The sequence below is a fragment of the Mesoplodon bidens genome (assembly GCF_964165515.1).
Source record: "Mesoplodon bidens genome assembly, chromosome: 6".
Lineage (NCBI taxonomy): Eukaryota > Metazoa > Chordata > Mammalia > Artiodactyla > Ziphiidae > Mesoplodon > Mesoplodon bidens.
In genome coordinates this window covers 36,052,230-36,067,242 of record NC_138162.1, presented here as the reverse complement: position 1 = coordinate 36,067,242, position 15,013 = coordinate 36,052,230, and the positions used below count along the sequence as shown (strand labels likewise).

The following is a 15,013-nucleotide window of genomic DNA, read 5'->3' as shown; positions in this document are numbered from 1 at the left end:
AAATGGACAAATTCTTAGAAATGCACAACCTGCCAAGACTGAATCAGGAAGAAATAGAAAATATGAACAGACCAATCACAAGCACTGAAATTGAAACTGTGATAAAAAATCTTCCAACAAACAAAAGCCCAGGACCAGATGGCTTCACAGGTGAATTCTATCAAGCATTTAGAGAAGAGCTAACACCTATCCTTCTCAAACTCTTCCAAAATATAGCAGAGGGAGGAACACTCCCAAACTCATTCTACGAGGCCACCATCACCTTGATACCAAAACCAGACAAGGATGTGACAAAGAAAGAAAACTACAGGCCAATATCACTGATGAACATAGATGCAAAAATCCTCAACAAAATACTAGCAAACAGAATCCAACAGCACATTAAAAGGATCATACACCATGATCAAGTGGGGTTTATTCCAGGAATGCAAGGATTCTTCAATATACGCAAATCAATCAATGTGATACACCATATTAACAAGTTGAAGGAGAAAACCATATGATCATCTCAATAGATGCAGAGAAAGCTTTCGACAAAATTCAACACCCATTTATGATAAAAACCCTGCAGAAAGTAGGCATAGAGGGAACTTTCCTCAACATAATAAAGGCCATATATGACAAACCCACAGCCAGCATTGTCCTCAATGGTGAAAAACTGAAACCATTTCCACTAAGATCAGGAACAAGACAAGGTTGCCCACTCTCACCACTCTTATTCAACATAGTTTTGGAAGTTTTAGCCACAGCAATCAGAGAAGAAAAGGAAATAAAAGGAATCCAAATTGGAAAAGAAGAAGTAAAGCTGTCACTGTTTGCAGATGACATGATACTATACATAGAGAATCCTAAAGATGCTACCAGAAAACTACTAGAGCTAATCAATGAATTTGGTAAAGTTGCAGGATACAAAATTAATGCACAGAAATCTCTGGCATTCCTATATACTAATGATGAAAAACCTGAAAGTGAAATCAAGGAAACACTCCCATTTACCATTGCAACAAAAAGAATAAAATATCTAGGAATAAACCTACCTAAGGAGACAAAAGACCTGTATGCAGAAAATTATAAGACACTGATGAAAGAAATTAAAGATGATACAAATAGATGGAGAGATGTACCATGTTCTTGGATTGGAAGAATCAACATTGTGAAAATGACTCTACTACCCAAAGCAATCTACAGATTCAATGCAATCCCTATCAAACTACCCCTGGCATTTTTCACAGAACTAGAGCAAAAAATTTCGCAATTTGTATGGAAACACAAAAGACCCCGAATAGCCAAAGCAATATTGAGAACGAAAAATGGAGCTGGAGGAATCAGGCTCCCTGACTTCAGACTATACTACAAAGCTACAGTAATCAAGACAGTATGGTACTGGCACAAAAACAGAAAGATAGATCAATGGAACAGGATAGAAAGCCCAGAGATAAACCCACGGACATATGGTCACCTTATCTTTGATAAAGGAGGCAGGAATGTACAGTGGAGAAAGGACAGTCTCTTCAATAAGTGGTGCTGGGAAAACTGGATAGGGACATGTAAAAGTATGAGATTAGATCACTCCCTAACACCATACACAAAAATAAGCTCAGAATGGATTAAAGACCTAAATGTAAGGCCAGACACTATCAAACTCTTAGAGGAAAACATAGGCAGAACACTCTATGACATAAATCACAGCAAGATCCTTTTTGACCCACCTCCTAGAGAAATGGAAATAAAAACAAAAATAAACACATGGGACCTAATGAAACTTAAAAGCTTTTGCACAGCAAAGGAAACCATAAACAAGACCAAAAGACAACCCTCAGAATGGGAGAAAATATTTGTAAATGAAGCAACTGACAAAGGATTAATCTCCAAAATTTATAAGCAGCTCATGCAGCTCAATAACAAAAAAACAAACAACCCAATCCAAAAATGGGCAGAAGACCTAAATAGACATTTCTCCACAGAAGATATACAGACTGCCAACAAACACATGAAAGGATGCTCAACATCTTTACTCATTAGAGAAATTCAAATCAAAACTACAATGAGATATCATCTCACACCAGTCAGAATGGCCATCATCAAGGAATCTAGAAACAATAAATGCTGGAGAGGGTGTGGAGAAAAGGGAACACTCTTGCACTGCTGGTGGGAATGTGAATTGGTACAGCCACTATGGAGAACGGTATGGAGGTTCCTTAAAAAACTACAAATAGAACTACCATATGACCCAGCAATCCCACTACTGGGCATATACCCTGAGAAAACCATAATTCCAAAAGAGACATGTACCAAAATGTTCATTGCAGCTCTATTCACAATAGCCCGGAGCTGGAAACAACCTAAGTGTCCATCATCGGATGAATGGATAAAGAAGATGTGGCACATATATACAATGGAATATTACTCAGCCATAAAAAGAAACGAAACTGAGCTATTTGTAATGAGGTGGATAGACCTAGAGTCTGTCATACAGAGTGAAGTTAGTCAGAAAGAGAAAGACAAATACCGTATGCTAACACATATATACGGAATTTAAAAAAAAAATGTCATGAAGAACCTAGGGGCAAAACGGGAATGAAGACGCAGACCTACTTGAGAATGGACTTGAGGATATGGGGAGGGGGAAGGGTGGGCTGTGACAAGGCGAAAGAGAGGCATGGACGTGTATACACTACCAAATGTAAGGTAGATAGATAGTGGGAAGCAGCCGCAGAGCACAGGGAGATCAGCTCGGTGCTTTGTGACCGCCTGGAGGGGTGGGATGGGGAGGGTGGGAGGGAGGGAGATGCATGAGGGAAGGGATGTGGGAACAGATGTATATGTATGACTGATTCACTTTGTTATAAAGCAGAAACTAATTAAAAAAATAAATAAATAAACTTTAAAAAAATGGATAAAAAAAAAAAATAAAAAAAATAAATGCTGGAGAGGGTGTGGAAAAAAAGGAACACTCTTGCACTGCTGGTGGGAATGTGAATTGGTACAGCCACTATGGAGAACGGTATGGAGGTTCCTTAAAAAACTACAAATAGAACTACCATATGACCCAGCAATCCCACTACTGGGCATATACCCTGAGAAAACCATAATTCTAAAAGAGACATGTACCAAAATGTTCATAGCAGCCCTATTTACAATAGCCCGGAGATGGAAACAACCTAAGTGTCCATCATCGGATGAATGGATAAAGAAGATGTGGCACATATATACAATGGAATATTACTCAGCCATAAAAAGAAATGAAATTGAGCTATTTGTAATGAGGTGGATGGACCTAGAGTCTGTCATACAGAGTGAAGTAAGTCAGAAAGAGAAAGACAAATACGCTATGCTGACACATATATATGGAATTTAAGAAAAAAAAATGTCATGAAGAACATAGGGGTAAGACAGGAATACAGACACAGACCTACTAGAGAATGGACTTGAGGATATGGGGAGGGGGAAGGGTAAGCTGTGACAAAGTGAAAGAGCGGCATGGACATATATACACTACCAAACGTAAGGTAGATAGCTAGTGGGAAGCAGCCACATAGCACAGGGAGATCAGCTCGGTGCTTTGTGACTGCCTGGAGGGGTGGGATAGGGAGGGTGGGAGGGAGATGCAAAAGGGAGGGGATATGGGAACATATGTATATGTATAACTGATTAAATTTGTTATAAAGCAAAAAATAAAAAAAAAAGCGGAAAAAAAAAGAAAGAGTAGAAATGGAAATGTAACTGGAACCAGTTGAAGTGGAGAAGGGAGAATGCAAAACCTCAATCAGTTCAGTCTTCTCTTTAGTCTGATATTCTTGGGTCCTATCCTACTGTGTACTGTTCTGCTGATTTTCATACATGGTATCCTTCCTGTGTGTTTTTAGTCTTTGGGATGATGAATTCATCATCAGTGGGGCTGATTCGAGAGAATCCTGTGTGGCTGTATTGAGGTCTGGCCCTCTGGAGAGGTTTGATGCTTGCTAGTACCAGCACGTGGGTGGGAGGGGGGCGGAGATATCACAGGCTAAGGACTGTGGTTTGTGTTAATTTCTCCTCCTGTGGGTTCTCAGATTTGGCAAAAGTCTAACTTCATTCTCAGACTTGGCAGAAGGTCTAACTTCAAATCCCATCTTGATTGGGAAGGGAGGGGTTTTGATTTCTGAAGGGAGTCTTTTAATTTATTTATTTCCCAACCTGGAGCCTAAGCTAAGACAAACTTCCTTGTTTTCCCCAGTGCACCTGGGTAGATTATTTTTTCTGTTCCACTCTTTTACTGATAGGGAGATCTTCAAGACTCCTAGCTTAACTATTGGGTCTCAGTTCTAAGTCACTTCCTCAGTCAAGACCAAGGGCTCATTTTCTTTTTCCCAGTAATATTTAATGCCCTGTCTCCATGATCTTGACAGTGTGCTGCCAGGGCAGCCTATCTCCTCAGTTTGCTGTTCCCTTTTAGCTCAGCAGTGTATCTAAAACACTATATTTTTCTCCAGCATGTCTTAGTGTTTTTAGGCTTATTTGTTTGTTTGTTTTCCATTTCTTCCTCTTGGGCCCAGGCTCAAAATTCTCTCTGGAAATTCAACTAATATGATGTCACTCACTTAGCCTGTTACAAGGGGCCATAACAGATACGATGTATTTTTATTGATTTACACTTGTTTTCCATAGTTTTCTTTTTTACATGTGTGTACATCATATTCACATACATTGTTACTGTATAAGAAGTAGCACTTTATGTACTTTTTCAGATAAAGTTTAAAAAAATCTAGTAGTTGCACATTCTTCAGCTACTGTGAGGCTAGCTTTCTAACATTAGAACATTTTTAGTTTGCATCAGCATTGTTTTATGTCCCATTTTCTGATTATAGTTGTAGATCATTCCTTTTTTTTCTTTTTATTGTTTCTAATTTGAGACTCTAAAAAGTGTGAGAACTATTTTTCTTGTTAATAGAGACTTAATTGCATTTAATTAAATTCTGTGCCGTCTCTTTTCAGTTTTTTTTTTTGGTGGGGGGGAAGAGGGAGGAAATGTGTGGAAGGTCTGATTATTTTAGATTTAAGAACTAGAATTGAAGAGCCCTTAGAGATATCTTATTTTACAAGTGAGAAATTGACACTCAGAGCAGTTATGAGACTTACTGAAGACCAAATTAGCTGGTGAGCATCAGAGTCAGGAAGAAGTCCTCACCCACTCCATTGTTGTACTTTAACAGAAGTGGGAAACCAAATTGGCTTGATGTAGATCTTATTGCTGGTCCTTTATTCAGTATAAATTAAAATCTCCCTTTAGAATGTCAGTAGAGTACATATTTACATTCTTATCTAAATGCTTACTAAATCATAAAGGTTTAGTTACCAGTTCGTGAGCTTGTGCGAAGTGCTCCCTTCTCCACTTGGCTAATGAAGATGTAGTTGTCTTTCAGGAGATTAAAAACCACACTAGATGGACCGTGAGGGACCCCACACCAGGCACCCAGGTGTTTCATGTTGGTACCCCTGGAAGGCATAACGTAGTGCAGTGCCATGCCCATACCTGGCATTCCAGAAATGTTTGTGAATGTGCCAAGGAAGAAATGAAGTACATAGCGAAGATGAACACCCTCTTGTGTCTCTTTAGAGTTCAGGCTTGCCAGAGTTGTTATGACTTCTTTTGAGATCACACGATAGGGTGAGGTAAATTTTTGAGATTTGGAACATCTGTTCTGTAGAGCAGCCAACGGAGGCCTCCTCCCTCCACCCCATCATCCTGAAATGTAATTGGTGGATGTGCAAAGGGCATGAATATGGACTTCTCTTTTTAGCTTTGAGGACAATTTATTTTTGGAATCATTCTATTTTGTTTACATCTTTGTTTCTTGGGCAGGGCGGAATTCTGTAACTTATTACAGAGAAATTTCTAATTCTAGTCATTGGGATTTTGGAATAATGAACTTTAAAAAAGTATTTGAGTTTTGTCTGATTATATTCTTGTTTCCCCCTAAATTTCTTGCAACAGATACTACTTTTCTAAAGAAGAAAAGAAAATCATTTATAGTCTTACCTATATAAATTTCACAAAATTGTCATTCTATACATCATTTTTTTACTCTATTTTCTCCAGTAATATGAAAAGTAATCATCTTACTTGCAGTATATTCACTACTCAATTTGGTGACTTTTGAATCGATTATATTTAAACTTATTTTTGAAAATTATTGTTACAATTTAAATAGTATGTTTTGATTCATACCTGAGTAATAAGAGAAAATGAACAGATATTTCCATACTTCTCTTCCCCCATTTTTAAGTTCTTATTGATACAGTGATTTTAATTCCAGATTATTATTAATTTATTGTCTTTATAATAAGTATACCCTCAAGAGTTATTTTTGATAATTTGCTTTGTTTTATAACCATTTGGAGAGCAATTACTTAGACTCAATTTTGTTGTGTGTATTTTTGATGCTTACTGCCAGTCTTTTTATTCTATTGTGGTTTTTATTTTTACTTTTTTCACGGCTTACTTGCATTTGTATTTTCTTTAGGAAGGAAATGTAGATGATGATCTTTCAGAGCTCCCACATCTCTGGGACTGTTCTTTATTATCCCCTGTGAGAACATCAGTATACTTGGCTGTGGAATTTATGGATATCATACATTTTCTCCATATAATGGAGATTTTTTCCAAATTGAAGTATAATTGAAATAATGGAGATTTTGATTGGTTGTGTTCTATCTTTTGGAATTCTACAGCAGAAGCTTAGCAATACCGTATTTTCTCTCTTTCTCTCAATATTTGATTTGTTTGCTTTTTGTTTATTTTTTTTATATATTTAGAATTTCGAATGTTAACCTTGAGATTCCAAAATCTAACCTAGCTAACCTAGCTATATCTGAATTTTAGTGATTTCTTTTTAAGTTTTATTTATTTATTTATTTTTGGCTATGTTGGGTCTTTGTTTCTGTGCGTGGGCTTTCTTTAGTTGCAGCGAGCGGGGACCACTCTTCATCGCGGTGCGCGGGCCTCTCACTGTCGCGGCCTCTCCTGTTACGGAGCACAGGCTCCAGACGCGCAGGCTCAGTAGTTGTGGCTCACGGGCCTAGTTGCTCCGTGGCATGTGGGATCTTCCCAGACCAGGGCTCGAACCTGTGTCCCCTGCATTGGCAGGCAGACTCTCAACCACTGCACCACCAGGGAAGCCCAATTTTAGTGATTTTAATCGACTCTTTTGTAATTTATGTAAACTTAAACCAGTAATCTGAGGTCTTTCTCCTTAAGCAATAACTTTTCTTATGCTTCAAGCTGTGTTACTTAAGCTTTGTCCTAGTCTTACTTGGAAAGCTAGTTATGTTTGAAATGTTTTTCCTATACGTGCCTTCTTGCCTTTTATTCTTATCTCTGACTGTCTTCTCTGAGCACTGAGTAAACTTCCTAAGTTTGTTTTCTATTTGCCATTTCAGTTTTCTGGATTTTTTTTTTTTTTTTTGTGGTACGCGGGCCTCTCACTGTTGTGGCCTCTCCCATTGCGGAGCACAGGCTCCAGTCGTGCAGGCTCAGCGGCCATGGCTGACGGGCCCAGCCGCTCTGCGGCATGTGGGATCTTCCCGGACCGGGGCACGAACCCGTGTTCCCTGCATCGGCAGGAGGACTCTCAACCACTGCACCACCAGGGAAGCCCAGTTTTCTGGAATTTTTATACTTCATTTTATTGCCTGAATTATTGTTTTTAATTGAGAAATAGTTTTTCATCTCTTTGGTAGGCACAGTGATGAAGTTCTAATGATGTCCATTGCATATTTAATCCTGGACCCACTGAATAGGCTAATTTACATGGCAAAAGGGGCTTTTCAGGTGTATGAAGTTCAGGACTTTGTGATGGGGAGATTATTCTAGGTTATCTGGGAAGGTAATCACAAGGGTCCCTAAATGTGGGAGATGGAGGAAGAAGAGTCAGTGTTAGAATGATGTCAGTGTGAGGAAGACTTGGCTGGCCATTGCTGGCTTTGAAGCTGGAATGGGGCCAGGAGACAGAGAATGTGGGCCATCTCTGCAAGTGGGAAAAGACAGAAAAATTATCTTCTAGAGCCTCTGGAAAGGAACACAGTCCTGCCAATACCTTGATTTAGCCCAGTGAGCCCCACTTCGGACTTCTGACCTCCAGAACTATAAGATAATAAATTTGTCTTTTTAAGCTACTAAATTTGTGGCAATCTGTTACAGTAGCAATGGGAAGCTAATATAATCTCTATGTAGTTTTTTCTGAAAAAAAAAAATTTTTTTTTGTCTTCGTCATGGCTTGCTCTATTTTCAGTGCTTGTACCCTAACAAAGCATTTTGAGGATGCAAATCAGAAATATCCTAGTATTTAATCTTTTCCATTCCCCCCCCTTTTTCTTTTTTAATAAATCTGCTTCAAGGGGAGGTATTTTCTGTTATTCTTTAGGATGGCCATCTCCTTCTCTGAGATTGTTTTCTCCCCATTGTGTTTGCTAATTTTTTCTGTTTGCCATACCATTATAACCATGACTACCTTAATGTCTTATAGTCCAAGCACAGTTGAACTGCGTTCTCTCAGAGCTCGATGTGGGTTTCTGCCTAAATCCATCAGGTCCTGACAAAGGAAAGAAGCACTTTCACATGACCCTTCTGACTACCATTGAAGATGCTGCCAGGGTGTCCTTCACTTATTCTCCAGATCTGCTGCTTTTTGCAGATGATAGGAGAAAAGTTTTAATTCTTCTTTCAATTCAGTCCTGTTGTACTAAATCTAGCTGAAATTCCTGATTTTTTTCTCAGGTATATTCTACCCTTACTATTTTTAATTCCTGGTATATTTTCTACTGCTTTAATATTTAGCTGGCAATTTGATTAAATATAGAGTTCTTACCCACAATATTCTTAGTATAGAATTTTAAATCTGAAATAGACCTTATGTATAATTTAGTCCAATTTCCTCATTTAACAGATGGTAAAACTGAGGTTCAAAAAATCATGTAAGTTATGTCATTAAATATGGTATGGTTTTTATGGTATCACTACTCAATTTTTGAGAGATAAGAGATGGAATAGAACCAGGTCACATGCCATTTGCTGAGTAAACATTGGATACCTTCAGAGAAAATTTGTCAGTTTTATTCATCTTAGCATATTGTGGTTTAAAAAGCCAATTTATACTTTATTTTGTCATTCTTAATTATATGGTTTTTCTATGTGGGAAAAGCAAAGAAGCTGTTCATATCACTGCTTGACTTTGTTGGCAATTGGCGTTTAGAAGTTGGAATGCTGTGAAATACTACATGCTTCTTGTTTGATTAAGAAATTTCTTTGTTCCGAGAAAGTAAATGGTTACAGGGGCTAAAGGAAAGAACAGAATTTTGCATTTATATAATATTTACGATTTTTAAAAATATCCTTTGCAGAAAGAAAACTTGTGAAGTGTAAACGTTTTTTGAATTATCTTTAATTTATTAAAGCAATCAATATATATTTAGCATCTAATCTAATAGTTGGATGCTATACAACAGTGAACAAGAAAGCTAGAATCTCTGCCGTCATAATGCTTACAGCCTAATGTGGGGAGGTGTCAATAGATAGTGAAGCAATTATTATACAGTGTGGTAAGTGTTGTTTTAGGAGTAATGCAGGGAACTGTGGTAGGAGGCACCTTGCCCAGACATGGGAAGATCTGGGGAGAATGACTAGAAATAATAATATTTCAACTGGTACATGAAGAATGAGTATAAGGTGAAAATGGGGAGAAGATTGTTCTAGGCCAGTGGTATTCAAAGTGTGGTCCTTAGCCCAGGAGCATCAGCATCATGTGGGGCCCCACCTCAGATCTGCTAAATCAGACAGATGTGGTCATCAAGCTGTGTTTTACAAACCCTCTGGGTGCTGATGCAGAAAACGTCTGTTCTCAGCGATGCTGAGAACCAGAGGTGAGAGAGAGCACAGTACATTAACTAGAGCTGAAGCAGAGAGTTTAAAGTCATTAATAGCTTGAGTTGAGGCTGGAGAGGCCTGATAAGGAGGCCTGATAAGGTGGTTGAAGAGTATGGATTTTTAGCTTAAGTGCACTTGTTAGCCATTGAAGCATTTTTAGTAGAGGAACAGTTTGGGCAACTTTGTCTTTTAGAAAGATCACTAGAGAAGAGATTGGTGCTAAGTAGAAAGAACACCTAGGAAGCCAGTGCAGTAGTAATGCTGGTGGCCATAAGGATGGAGTAGTAAACAGGTTGAACAGATACTTAGGAAGGAGAAGTTACAGGGTGTGGTTATTGATTAAATGATGAAGATGAGGGGAAAAGGAATTCCCACGTTTAGCATTCAGGCCACTAGAAAGATAGTGGTTCTCTAGCCTCTGAAATAGTGACTGCGGGAGGAACAAGTTGAGGAAGGTTATAAGTTTGAGCTCGGTTTTGAACACAGAGACAGAAGTAATTATGAGGTTGTCAGAGATAACAGTGGGCAATTTGGTATTTGCTTAGAGTTCAGGAAAGAAATAAGGGTCAAATATGTAGATATGGGAGTATTTGAAATATATAGGATAATTAAAATCTTGGAGGACATATTAGAAAACTCAATGAAAGTGTGTTGAATGAGAACATAGGGTAGAAACAGTAATGTTGCACAGAGGATGGGGAACCTCAGAAATGACTGAGAAGGGCCAACCAGGGAGAGAGAGAGAGATCAAGAGCCAGGATAGTATGATGTCATGATAGCTAAAGAAAGAGAATTTTCTAAAAAAGAGGCTCCCAGTCATGTATCTGATGCTTTGAGGGGTTAGTAAGGTGAGGACTGAAAAATTTCCACTGGAACAGCCACCAGATTGGTGTGATTTTGGGAAGTTATGTGAAACTCAAGAATTGACTAGAGTGGATTTGATGGAGGGGAAGGGGGAGAAGCTGTACCATAGGTAATTGAGAAATTTTTGTGTGTCCAGTGAGACACTGGAAAGCAATTGGCTATGAAGGGGAAAAATCATCAGAGCTGGAAGCCAAACATGAAGTTATATGGGGATTTCTTTCTTTCTCCTTCCCTCTCTCCCTCCCTCCCTCTCTCCCTCCCCTCCCTCCCTCCCTCCTGTCTTTCCTTCCTTCCTGTCTTTGGTAGAGATTAAACTTACTTGAATATGCATAGGAAAGATTCAAGAGAGAGGAGAAGGAGTGAGGAGGGAATTGAAGAAAGGAAGCAATTTATAGAACAAGGTTCTGGAAATAGTAAGAATGGATGGGATTCAGAACACTTGGATGGCAAAGGGTACACCTTTTCCATTGTAACAGAAGGGGAAGAAAAAATGGGTTCTTGAATAGGTAATTTTAAAGGTAAAAGAGTTTCAATCTGATGATTTCTAAGTTTCCTCTTTTGGCAACTGCTGCTGGAGAGAGGGAAGGTGAGACTCAAGAGAGAATAATAAGTTTAGAGTAGTTACTGTGAAGAAGATACAGAATAATAATTAGGGAGAAAATCAGATTTCTTGTGGCATTAAATTCTCAGTTGAGGCTAGACATCATGAATTTATAGCAGAATCCATCTGCCAGATATGTTGATTTTTCTCTAACATTTCTTAGAAGCCTTGGTGTAGGTGTGGAAATGGGAACCACTTGCATTCATCCAAGACTGGTGTTATTCTAAGAAATTGTTACAGAAGTGCAGTGGAGCAAGTAGATTAAAAGATAAAGGTCTCTACTTCCTTATCTGAAACTATAACACTTAAGGAGGTCTGAAAACTGATGATTTTTTCTTAACTCAGTGGCAAAAGTTGCTCTGAATGAATAGATATGAGGCTACTTATAACCTTTATTTATCAAACTTAGTGTATATATTCATATGTTTTACTTTAGAGATTAACGTGTATCATTATGGAGTGCTGTCTCAAATTTTGGTGGGGCTGTTACATCAAACATGATTATGTCCTCTATAACTGTTCTTAAAACCGGCAAATTTTTGAATTCTGAAGGACACCTGACCTCAAAGTCTTCAAGAAGGGACTGTGTTCTTGTGTTAGCAAAAAAAAAAAAAAAAAAAAAAAAGAGGTTGAAAACGATATACTATGGAACCTAAGCCAGATAGGGAAAAGGGGGAAGATAGGGAGGTAATCCATTGGGAAAAAGTAGAATGCTTAAGGAAATAGATGGCTTCAAAGAACTGATGTAGGGGGATCAATTGAGAAATTTGGAAGAATGGGAAGGGAGTACTTAGAATGTATAAATTTGGAAGAATGGGAAGAGTAATTAGAATGGAAAGAGTATTAGAATGTATCAATCGATTATTTCCAAAGGGAGACAGTTCTGAGTGGTTAGAGTCCAGGGTGTGACCTTGGAAGTGGGCAGCTGAGTTGTAATGGAATAGAAAGTCATGAAAGATGAGGTCAAGAAACCGAGAAGCTAGAAAATTAGATGAGATACCCAGAGTAATGGCAAATTTGGAGTGGAATGGAACATCACAAGTTCTCAGATCACCAATGAATGGGGCTCTGTGGAAGGTACATTAGATACCAAGATGTGTAAGACAAGGTCTTCACTCTTCCCCTGGACTATCATCTTTTTAAGAAACAAGGTGATAAATAATTATACAACATGGTAAGAGTGATTATTATAGAAGCATGATCTAAAAGCTATTAGTCTAAATGAGGAAAGAGACACTAGATGTCTGGAAAGGTCAGGAGACTAACCATTCAAGAAGAGTTTCACACAGTGTTTTGGAACTTTCTGTGTTTGGTAAACATTAAGGCACAACTCATGGATATTCGGTAGAATATTCGATCAAAAATAGTGGTTAAAACTGTCATTTTTTTTTTACAATCAAAAATTTTTTTTATTAGTTTCTGAAAACTGTCATATTTGCTAGGTAATTTACTAAATGCAGTGCAACGTATGAAGAAAAAGGTTGGATGTGAGCTATCTTCAAGAAATATTCTCTAATTTTAGGAGTCACAGACAAACTTAAGGCTTTAGGAAGGGTGATTTATTCTATTTGATGTGTAATTTTCTAGTTTCTCCGTGTTACTTTTTTTTTGGCGGTACGCGGGCCTCTCACCTCCGTGGCCTCTCCTGTTGCAGAGCACAGGCTCCGGACGTGCAGGCTCAGCAGCCATGGTTCACGGGCCCAGCTGCTCCATGGCATGCGGGATCTTCCCAGACGGGGGCATGAACCCACGTCCCCTGCATCGGCAGGCAGACTGTCAACCACTGTGCCACCAGGGAAGCCCTCCGTGTTACTTTTTCCTTTCTAATTTTGTTTTAATAGTTTCATTGACACCTATATCATTCTATTAGAAACTTCCTCAATCCTTTTGAATTCAAGTGAGAGTATAAGTAGTTAATAAGCAAATATATTCTGATTGATGATGTTAAAAATAAGAAAACACATAATGAAACATTATCACTCAACATTTTAGAAGGTGTACTTTTAGAGCAGTGTCAAAGTATGAACTGCTCTCTGAAGGTTACATTAGTTACATATTTCTTATGTCCTCCAAGAAGAAAAATGTTCTCAAACGTCATAGATTGTTTGATGAATGCTATTCTGGGGTAAGGAGTTGTGGAGGAAGACAGTGCTGACCACAGGAATGTTGAACAGCAAATGCTGGCTTTGGGCAAAGTAGCTTTGATGCATAGTGACCTCTTTGAAATGTTGGGACTGATGGTCCTTGTGGGGACTTGCGTTACAAAATGTCTGACACAGATTGAACATACTATGTGAGAACAGGAATGCAGAATAATAGGGCAATAATACCCTATCTATAAACCATCTGTGTTTACAGATTCCCTAAATAACAGGCCAAAATAGATTTCACTATGGTAAATATTCCAGTTGCAACGCTCTGCAAAATTCTCATCTGTCTCATGTATTTTAGGCATGATTTCTGGGTCGTGTGGCTTTTCTAGTAGACTTCAATGATGTGCAGCCACCAAGAACAGACCTTGTCATTTATTTAACTCCAACTGTCTTTAATCTCGAGAACAGTAAAACAGTAAGAAACCTTGGGGTTTCAACATAATCATAGAACATTACACAGGATCAGATTTTCAAATTCTTTGCTTTTGCTATTTTTTGGCCACATTTACCGTAGAAGGCTTGCGTTATCTACACATCTTTAAACTTGGGTGCATGGTTTTTCTCTTTTTTAACCTTTCTTCCTTTCTCTTTTAGTTCACAGCCATGAATGAACCACAGTGCTTCTACAATGAGTCCATTGCCTTCTTTTATAACCGGAGTGGAAAGTACCTTGCCACAGAATGGAACACAGTTAGCAAGCTGGTGATGGGACTTGGCATCACCGTCTGTATCTTCATCATGTTGGCCAACCTGCTGGTCATGGTGGCAATCTATGTCAACCGCCGCTTCCATTTTCCTATTTATTACTTAATGGCGAATCTGGCTGCTGCGGACTTCTTTGCTGGGTTGGCCTACTTCTACCTAATGTTCAACACAGGACCCAATACTCGGAGACTGACTGTTAGCACGTGGCTCCTGCGTCAGGGCCTCATTGACACCAGCCTGACAGCCTCTGTGGCCAACTTACTGGCCATTGCAATTGAGAGGCATATTACGGTTTTCCGCATGCAGCTCCACACGCGGATGAGCAACCGGCGGGTGGTGGTGGTGATTGTGGTCATCTGGACCATGGCCATCGTTATGGGGGCCATACCCAGTGTAGGCTGGAACTGCATCTGTGATATTGAAAACTGTTCCAACATGGCACCCCTCTACAGTGACTCTTACTTGGTCTTCTGGGCCATTTTCAACTTGGTGACCTTCGTTGTCATGGTGGTTCTCTATGCTCATATCTTTGGCTATGTTCGCCAGAGGACTATGAGGATGTCTCGGCATAGTTCTGGGCCGCGGCGCAATCGGGATACCATGATGAGTCTTCTGAAGACTGTGGTCATCGTGCTTGGTGAGTTTTGTCTCGACTGTAACTTACTTTACAGATTCTCAATGTCTTAATACAAACCAGAGTAGTTTATGATAGTGGTAAACAACAATGCGGACATCACCAGGTATATATGCAGGAGTTACAAGGGGACAAGGCACCTTTATAGCAAATGT

The 15,013-nt window shown here is 38.9% G+C and overlaps 1 protein-coding gene across 6 annotated transcripts in view; it reads left to right on the top strand.

The window, feature by feature from the left end:
• LPAR1 (lysophosphatidic acid receptor 1) overlaps positions 1-15,013 on the top strand; it is a 166,176-nt gene that overhangs the window by 92,232 nt on the left and 58,931 nt on the right. For all 6 annotated transcript variants that reach the window (XM_081236312.1, XM_081236313.1, XM_081236309.1 and 3 more), the window contains exon 3: positions 14,114-14,861. In XM_081236312.1, the coding sequence (XP_081092438.1) occupies positions 14,114-14,861 (748 nt within the window). The remainder of the gene's footprint in view (positions 1-14,113; positions 14,862-15,013) is intronic.